The sequence below is a fragment of the Gobius niger genome, assembly GCF_951799975.1.
Source record: "Gobius niger genome assembly, chromosome: 1".
NCBI lineage: Eukaryota > Metazoa > Chordata > Actinopteri > Gobiiformes > Gobiidae > Gobius > Gobius niger.
The window spans coordinates 41,870,153-41,879,953 of record NC_136852.1 but is presented as its reverse complement, the minus strand read 5'-3'; the positions used below and the strand labels follow the sequence as shown (position 1 = coordinate 41,879,953).

The 9,801-nt window shown below is 42.5% G+C and overlaps 1 protein-coding gene across 1 annotated transcript; it reads left to right on the top strand.

The window, feature by feature from the left end:
- Positions 1-3,081: 3,081 nt before the first annotated feature.
- fam151b (family with sequence similarity 151 member B) lies at positions 3,082-9,648 on the top strand. The gene is made up of 6 exons (XM_079568737.1): positions 3,082-3,249; positions 3,343-3,477; positions 4,955-5,117; positions 7,165-7,382; positions 7,498-7,633; positions 9,382-9,648. The coding sequence occupies exons 1-6, from the start codon at positions 3,165-3,167 to the stop codon at positions 9,524-9,526; spliced, it is 882 nt and encodes a 293-aa protein (XP_079424863.1). The 5' UTR covers positions 3,082-3,164; the 3' UTR covers positions 9,527-9,648.
- The last annotated feature ends 153 nt before the right edge of the window (positions 9,649-9,801 follow it).

Below are 9,801 nucleotides of genomic sequence, written 5' to 3'. Positions count from 1 at the left end.
GCCCGTGGATTCGGTCGGGTCGGGTGCCTCAAAATTACAGCAAACTTCGGGTGCGGGTGGGTCGGGCTAGTGCGGCCTCAGATCACGCAGCGTCTCGTTCAGATATCGTGTTCATTTCCAGTTTATCCTAAATAAAAGTCATTCCCTCCTACTGCTCTGTTTCCTTTACTCCAGAGACATCATTCTTCATCAGAGAAAACGTTCCCATTTGTTTGTTTGTTCAAGTTTGTTCCTTTTGTTCTGAAAAGTGTCAAACATGAGAACTATTTCCGGGGCAAGACACAACTTTCATAGTTTCAGTCATAGTTTATTTGTTCAGATCTAAAGTGTTGCCCTGAGAGGAGAGGAGGGGGTCACATGTTTCTGATCACAGCTGACCAATGGGCGCTGGCTGCTCTGCTTTTTGACCACGACACTGGGGGCCGCCATTGCTGTAGTACCTCCATATCGCCACTAGGCCCCCATTGAAAAGCATTGGAGTTTAGACACCTTAAAAACAACTTTAACGCCTGGTTTCAATTTTTTTAACACTAGACTAGGCTAGATATTCCTCCTGAGATAACGCTGGGTTAGTCACAATTAAAGAAACCAGGCTGGTTTTCGTAAGAAGAATTTTAGAAATCTCGTTCCTAATGAGGCTCGGACTGTTAGCATTGGAGCAGCGCGAGCTACACGTCACGCAAGGGCGGAGTCTACAGTGAAGATCCCGCCCTTATGCCCTTTTTAGGAACATGCTTCGTCAGAGCTGGGGAGGGGGAGTCTGTAAATCTGCCATGAATTCCCCCACGACCGTGGTCATTATGGTAAACGGGGAGGAGTGAGCAGAAGACGTCCATTATTAGGTGTGTTCGAGATGAGCCAGACGGACGCAGTTTTGACAGCCGACTGCAGACGCACGGTGCTGGTTAGATTTCTGTGCGACTTTCTCCAGACGGGCTCTGACGTCACGGGCACGTGGGGCACGGAAAGATCGTGAGACCCCAACGAGAACAGCCGACCTGATCAGCCGCTGCATCTCTCCAGAGGCAACTGCAGCGGCTCCACGGCCCCGTGCATGATGGGAAAACGCCCACCTGTCCGCGGCTCACGCTCAGGTGATTGGATACGAGTCTGCTGTGATCAGAAACGTGCTCCTCGCCCCCTCCCCTCTCCTCTTTAGATCTGAACAAATAAACTATGACTGAAACTATTAAAGTTCTGTATCGCCCCTAAAATAGAGCTCATGTTTGATGCTCTTACAGAACAACTCGTGATTTAAAAGGACGTACTTGATCTCACAAACTTGTACAAACAAACAAGTGAGAAAGTTTTCTCTGATGAAGAATGATGTCTCCGTACTTGTGAGGTGAAAAATTGTGTTTATAAACTAGAGATCAAGATAACAACAACTGTGTGAAAATTAGAAAGTTTAACACGTTTAACAAGTTTTTCAATCTTGTAGCTGCGCCTTAATAAAAAATGTAAGCCTCCTAAAGTTAAAGGTATATTTCAGGATTTTTGACATAGGGCCTCATTTATCCAGAGTGTTGTTGATTTCTGGAAATGTTTTTTTTTTGTAATTCATGCAGTTCTTATATTTGAAGAGCTTAGTGGCGCTAGGCTAGTGCATTTCTATGGTATCAGCTAGCCTGCATTAAAAACAGTCTGACCTGTACCACAGTGAGGTACATCATTTATAACGCCAGACTAACCATATAAATGTCTGTGTCGATAGAATAAAAAAAAATATATATAACTGACCTTGTATCACATGAATTACCGCATTTTGAGGGACTATTTTCTAGCAGATCACTCCGCCGCTGCGTAGCTTATACAACCACGAAGCTGATGCTGCTCAAACAAAAATGCAAAACAGTTATAATGATTCTATTAACACAGACATTTATATGGTTAGTCTGGCGTTATGATTTGCCTCAGGTGCTCTGTGGAGCGGGTCAGACTGTTTTTAATGCAGGCTAGCTGATACCATAGAAATGCACTAGCAAGGCAAGGCAAGTAGAGCACAATTCATACACAAGGCAATTCAAAGTGCTTCACAGTTGCATAAATATAAGAAAACAAATACAATCAATAAAAACATCAACATAGAATTAATCAATTACAGTAAGAGGCAAGAGTGTAGATAAAATACTTTCAGTCATATGCACTTATAAGTCTTGTTTAGATTCGCTCTGTCTTGAGCACTATTTTTAAGTCTTGTTTGGACTCGCTCTGTCTTCAGCACTAATTCACTCTGTCTTGAGCACTATTTTTAAGTCTTGTTTTGACTCGCTCTGTCTTGAGCACTATTTTTAAGTCTTGTTTGGACTCACTCTGTCTTGAGCACTATTTTGCTCTGTCTTGAACACTATTTTTAAGTCTAGTTTGGACTCGCTCTGTCTTGAGCACTATTTTGCTCTGTCTTGAGCACTATTTTTAAGTCTTGTTTTGACTCGCTCTGTCTTGAGCACTATTTTTTCTTGCTCGTTCACACAAAGTTACCTAACCTCTGTTTTGTCGCTCCTTCTCCTCTGGACATCAACATAAAATTAATCAATTACAGCAAAAGGCAAGAGTGTAGATAAAATACATTCAGTCATATGCACGGGCAAAAAGAACTGTTTTCAGCCTGGATTGGAGCCTTGCGCCACTAAGCTCTTCAAAAATAAGAACTACATGAATTTAGGAAAAAAATATCTCCAGAAATCAACAACACTCTAGATAACTAGGAAATGAGGCCCTATGTCAAAAATCCTGAAATATCCCTTTAAGGCTCGCATGATCCATACCGGAAAGATATGTAGTGACGTCACTTCACGACACGCCCACTTCACGGCACGCCTCTGTCTTGCAGGCTGCAGACCATTGAAGTAAACTGCAGACAGATAGTACCCCTTTGGAAAAAAAAAAAAAAAAAAGTACCCCTTTGGACACAGGCCCACTGTCGTGTTGTTTCAGGTAGGTCCATTTCTTCGCTGCGTCCCATACGGCGTCTCTGTAATCCTTAATCCCGGGAGACGAAGTGCACGATGCCGGGTCCGTGGTCTGGATCCCTCCTGGGCGTCGATGCTTGTCCCCAGGCGGTGTGTCACATCACAGCCGGTCCTGCAAGAAGAAGCCACGCTAGGCACCGTGCTAAAGCGTTTACCTATTCCAAAGTGTGGCATTTTTTGGGCACATAAACCATGACGAAGAAACGTGCGCTCGTGTGCAGTCTTCTCTTCATTTTCGCCGGGTGCGTGACTTTTTTCATGCTGTGGAAATCTTCTGGTAAGGCGTAAGAGGAAGTGTACGCAGGTCTGGGAGCTAGCCGATTAGCCGCCGATGCTAACAGTCGGGTGGGTTTGTTGTGGTTGTTTTCAGTGACCGAGGAGGAGATGTCTGATCACACTCTGGAGCATTTCTTGGGTCTCGGTTTGATAGAAAGAGAAGACGGTGCGGACATTACCTGGGCCCACGCCGTGAACAGCAAAGGAAAACTGTCAGAGGCTTTAAGAGGTGAGGGATTAACCCCTTAACTCCCACCTGAACCGAGCACATTTTCTCCAGTTTGGCTTTTACCCCAGTCCAAAAGCTTCTGGAAAAAAGCTGTGAAAAAGCAACAAAACTGAGACGAAAACAATGATGGAAATGTGACAAAAAAATGGCAAAAATGTGACAAAAAAATGACAAAAATGTGACAAAAATGTGACAAAAATGTGACAAAAAAATTACAAAAATTTGATACAAAATTGACGAAAAAGTGAAGAAAATGTGACAAAAAAAGACAAAAAAAATGACAAAAAATGACCAAAAAAATGACAAAATGTGAAAAAAAAATTTGACCAAAAAAATTACAAAAAATTTGATTAAAAAAATGACGAAAAAATGTGACAAAAAATGACAAAAAAGTAAAAAAAAAAAATGAGTTGAATACCCAACAAAAAAATGATGGAAAAAAATCTGATGACGTGAGGAAAAAAATCCTCTCGGTTCAGGCGGGAGTTAAGAGGTTAACTTTATTCGTCTGAGTTATGCATTTGTACTGCTCTTATTCTTTTCTCTTCAGCACATTGTTTTGAATAGGTGTACAAAGTCAGCTACAATTATAATTGTATTGATCATTATTTAATAGGGTGACCAGAGATACCAGTTTACCCGGGACAGTCCCAGTTTGAGTCCTGTGTGCCATTTCCCAATAGACTTTTACCAAACTATTATTAACACGTATGTTCAGCTTTACACAAAAATAGTCCCAAAAATGTGTTTTTTTGTCGCATTTTTGTTGCTTTTCACCACTTTTTTGTCATTTTTTTGCCTCTTTGTTGCTCTTGATATGCTTTTTGTTAAGAAGCGTTTTAGATTTGGGTCAGGTCGAACTGGAGAAAATGTAGTTGGTTAAGGCAGGGGGTTAAGTACGTTAAAAATGTGAGAAACACTGTCAGTTACTTAAAACTTTTCAAACAGAACACCAAATTAGGTCATATATTATGCACAGCACTGGCAATTGTAGAAAATTGTTGCTTTATTTTTGGCTAAAATTGTGAGGTTCGGCCCTTGGTCTTTTTACAATGAAGAAACTCGGCCCTCCACGGAGCAGACTTGCCAACCCCTGCCCTGGTGGCATGCTTTCTTTTTTTGTTTGTTTTGTTTATTGAAAAGATAATACCGTCTGTGTTTATTGATTTATAAACGGAAAAGGAAAAAATATGTTCTTATTTTATTCCATTTTACTTTTCTATATGTCACAGCCCTGATATGGGTCAAAATCAAGATGCTCTGTCCATTGTAATAGGAACAACGTCAAATTTTCTTTCGGTTACTAAAAACACACTGTCCAAAACTCTGACTGCATAACGATGGGGCTGAAGCATTAGCTCACCAGCCTTCATTCATTCATTCATTCAAGACAATTTATTCATTCACGAATATATCTTCAGCGTATTTCTGATTGATTGTGAAGTATTCTTTCACCCTGACTGTCTCTCGCTGTCAGACTCGACCCTGATGTTAGAGGCCGACGTTTTGATGCGTGGACGGGAGCCTCTGGAGCCGATCATGGCCCACCCTCCTCACACCGACAGCGACCTCTCTCTGAGGGAGTGGCTTCGGGCGCTCAACACTCAAAACGATAAGGGAATCAAGCTGGACTTCAAGAGGTGAGCTGGACTGTCATAACATTATTATCCCCAAAAGGCCTTTCGCGCGATAGTGTTACGTCCCATTATGAGCACACGCACTAGCTCATAGTCATTAGTTTGTCTATGGTTTAAGACGAAACAGCCATGCAAAAACCTACTTTTTATGACACAGACTATTCAGACAGTGTTGAATGTCCTCTCAGTGATTATCCCAATGAAACTTGCTGTCCTATGTAAGCTAATTCGAGGGAAGGGGCAGTCACAATTCATGGCGGCACCCACTGAATCTTCCGGGATGAGGTGAATAGGCTTGAACAGAAACTGGAAAAACAATAGCACTGGGTCAAGAAAAAAACATGAAAGCATGATTACACATAAGATAGGTCTTCATTGACCAAGACCGTGGCTAGTTTCACTTTTTAGGTTCGTTTTGCCAGACACTAGGGATGTTAAAGATCTTTTACCTTTACATGTTTCAGCGCCATCTGCAGGCCGTCATCAGAAGTATCACCAGCGTGCGGTGACGTGTCACTTATCAGCTGTTCTTACTTCCGAGGCGTGACCAGTCTGACGGTCCCAACAGGTCCGACAGACTGGTCACGCCCCCTGCCACCCGGTGGATTCAGGGCGTAATCATTGGAGGAGGGTGTCCCAGGTGTGGAACAGGAGAAACGCTCCTTTGTCACGGTTGATGGTGCTGGTGCTCCGTTTCCTGATTTCTATGGCTTCTTTCAACACCATCAACCGTGACGAAGGAGCGTTTCTCCTGTTCCACACCTGGGACACCCTCCTCCAATGATTACGCCCCCTGTCGCCCTGAATCCACCGGGCGGCAGGGGGCGTGACCAGTCTGTCGGACCTGTTGGGACCGTCAGACTGGTCACGCCTCGGAAGTAAGAACAGCTGATAAGTGACACGTCACCGCACGCCGGTGATACCTCTGATGACGGCCTGCAGATGGCGCTGAAACATGGAAAGGTAAAAGATCTTTAACATCTCTAACCTTAGTGTCTGACAAAACGAACCTAATAAGTGAAACTAGAACACGAGTAGACACAATGAACGTTACGAAGTTCAAGACCGTGGCTGCGTCCGAAACCATCAAACTATAGCCTCTAAGCACAAACACTAGCAAGTAACCTTTCATGGGGTCGACTGTTAGATCTCTATGCAGTTAGTGAACTAGAGCTTCAGAAGCATTTTCCCAATTCGACCGTCCTTACCCAGGGGAAGGGGAAGTGACATCACCAAAAGCTGCTGTTCTTCTTTAAAGTTATTGGTGGAGTGAGGCCAAACAAAAGCACATGCTGCCACCTACTGTACAGTGTCCAGCAACAACATATAGTGTCCAAAAAATGACATTTAAGGACAAAAAAAAAAATCCAAATGAGCCATACATTTCCCTTTTAGTGTTATTTTATTTCAACAGCTGTTTCAAAAAGCTACAGTCGCAAATGATCCATGTGGCTGAAGTTTCTACTAAATGAAAACAAAAGCATTTAATCCGTTTACTGAGTTTACTCTTTAACACTGACATGTGACTGAGCTGTGGTGACGACAACATGGATTTTGTCACTTTTATAAAGTTTGGCTTGTGCAGAATCTTTTTTTCCCCCCATTATTTTTATTATTAAATGTCCACCTGTCAATAAACAGTGGTCGCGCATGAATCACTCGTGGGTGGGGGGATTGGCCCAGTGGCTTATGGGATGGCACATAGCTCCTAAGCGCCGGTAAGGGACCATCAGAGGTCGCTATGCTAAAGTGGCTGTGATAGTTAGCATTGAGGCTTCTTTCCCTAACTCCTTCCTAACTGACAGACCAATTTGGACGCTTCTCATAATGGCGGATGCTGACGCACATCCAGCTTGGCGTAAGAGCTCTTACCAACTTACCGCTTTCGGACTGAGCCCAAAACACGTTGTAGACTCTCGTCAATTCATTTCAGTCTTGTGTGTTTATCTACAAACTCGTACACTTTATGCCAACTTTTGCTAACGTTTAGCCTGTTCCTCATTTTTGCACTTTTTTGTACGTTCCCCACACTCCATGCTCTTTCCTCCAGTCTGGATGCGGTGGCCCCCTCCATGCTGATACTGGACGAGATCGGGGGACGTTCCTCTCGTCCCGTGTGGCTGAACGCGGACGTGCTTCCTGGTCCAGGGGGTCTGGCCTCTCCTCTAGACGCCCACAAGTTCCTGTCCGCTCTGGGGTCTCTGTCTGAGGACACGGTTCTGTCTCTGGGCTGGACCACCGGCTGGACCGACGGAGCCGAGAACCCAGGTGCCTGTTATTCTGACTAAACATCTTTCAACTATCGTGTCATTTAGGAGGACAGACTGCTGTAAAAGGTGCACAGCAATATTATTTGGTTGGTTACATGGATGCATTGTTTTAGGTTACAGCTGGGAGGCGGTGCGTGCGATGGAGCAGATCTGCAGAAGCCTCAAAAACCCAGTGACGTTCCCGGTCCGAGCAGCCCTGATGGGGCAGTCTGCTCCTCAGCTGCTCTGGCTCCTGCAGCAGTCACACAGGTGAACTTTAACAGTATCATGCACTCATTCATGTGCTTTTATGAAATATTTAAATCACTTAGGTATGTATTCAGTATTATGCAAAATCAAGCTTCTTTTTCTCTTCTTTTACCATGTTTCAATGTTCTCTCATCAAAACCTGACTTGGAGTTGTATTTCAAAGCACTCACACATCTTTGAGTAATCTTCGAATCTTTGCCAGTGTTTGTGGGAACCTCACGATACGATACATACATTAACTACAGCCTTACGACACGCCCATATTGCAAACTTGTGTGTAAACTTGTTCCCCTGCATCTTGGCCAGGACAAATCAATCAATAAATAAAAAATCGGTATATTGCACAAAAATAGCAACGTTTCTTTTACATACTACATATTATTCATGATGTACATGTGTTTTCATGTGCTTTGTACCTCTTTATCTTCAATGAATAAGTGAATAAATGATCCCTGACTTACTCACCGATAATGGGTCTATTGGTCTGTCAGTGGTATCACTTCATTTACATTGAAATAAGCAAGAAACAACTGTCAAAAAATTATAAGTGAACCCCAAATTAATCGTATTTATAATTATAAACACTATCAATAAAAGTAATATATTTGTTTGACAGTGTTTGGTCCAAGTGCTCAAAATTGTAGTGCTGCCCTCTACTGTTCTGACTGAATTCTTTATTAACTGACAGCAGTGGAGCACTGCTACCTCATTAATGTGCATGATGTCATCAAAAGTATCGACATCGAATTAAAAAGTATCGATATCGTCCCAATATATTGAAAAATCATTATATATATATTGTCACAGCCCCATTTCCCTGGGCTATTCTTTACTCTGCGACGGCTGCTCCCCTGTTTCCAAAAAGCTCCTCCTGAGATCCTACGTATCCTCACCCCTCCATCTCTTGCTAAATTTAATCCTTTCATTGTGGATTAAAAACACTTGTCGTAGCTTCACTTCAGCCACAGCCTGCTGTTTTTCCCCTTTTTTTTCCCTCTTTGTTGAAACAGCTGCGCAGCGAAGGGGAGAGGGGAGGGAGGCGCTTCGTAATAGTTTGCTTGAATAACCAGGGTGTTTATACTATTTTATTGTTTATATTCCATTAATGCGTGTTTCATTGACAGACTTCCTGTCTCCCATTAGTTCAGTCGCCATTAAAACCGAGGATATTCTTCCATCCAATCCAAATCAAGCCAATCAATGAAACAAATCAAAAAACATTCAATAATTAGAAACAAACAAAGCAATTAATAATTACGCAGTAAAAAAACAAAACAGTGTTACAATTGCAAAACAAGTAAATAGATTATAATTGCTTTTTCCAATAAATATCGATTACTTAATCCGCCCAACATTCTTGCTTTATTCCTGGCTTGTATTTGGTAAAAGCTGTTTTTCTCCTATTTCAGCACAAAGACGGCCATTTTTATTACATTCTTTGCAACCAGGTAAAAATCTCATCTCTTTGAGGCCTTTGGATTTTTCTTCGCTCAAATATAGATGATTCTGGATGAAATCTTAAAGGAACAGGCCACGGTTTTTCCATTCTGAGATATGTTCTTACCTGAGCTTAAACGAGTTGATGCGTACCTGCCTGGTCTTAACGCGTGTGTTCAGTCACGCAAAAAGACCAAAGATGTTGTTAGCCTTTAGCTGTCTTCCTCTCCTCTATGAGAAACGAAGCCCTTGCACTTTGGTATGAAAAGCATCCTAACCGATTTTGACAGCGTTCTCTTTGCTATTCTTAGGTACAGCCTGACCGTGTGGACGGGACAGAGCGACGTGTTTAAAATGGAGGATCTGCTTCAGTTCAGGAAACAGCTGCAGCCGTCGAGAGTTTATTACGACCTGCCCGACGATCAGAGGAACAAACTCGCTCAAACCAGCCCTTAAAAAAAAGACTCCATATCAGACTGATCAGGATAAAAGACCGAAAGCAAAATCGCAATATGAATTTGAGTCATGTGACATTTTTATCAGTAGAAGACTTGTTTTGCATTGTTTTATGGGACATTTCTCTGGTGTTATGTTGAAGGAGAAAACAATTATGGAGTGAATAAATCTCTAATAACTTTAATAATCAGGGTAAACAGGGGCGGACTGGCCATATGTCCATTCTGGAAGAGCACAGAAGGGCCGAGCTTTACCCAAATCTAAAAGCTAAAAAG

Bases quoted from the DNA above. Each gene is read 5' to 3' on its own strand.
- fam151b (XM_079568737.1), top strand. From the start codon at position 3,165: ATGACGAAGAAACGTGCGCTCGTGTGCAGTCTTCTCTTCATTTTCGCC. The intron at 7,383-7,497 runs GTGCCTGTTATT...GCATTGTTTTAG, and splicing joins CGACGGAGCCGAGAACCCAG to GTTACAGCTGGGAGGCGGTG. The intron at 7,634-9,381 runs GTGAACTTTAAC...TGCTATTCTTAG, and splicing joins CTCCTGCAGCAGTCACACAG to GTACAGCCTGACCGTGTGGA.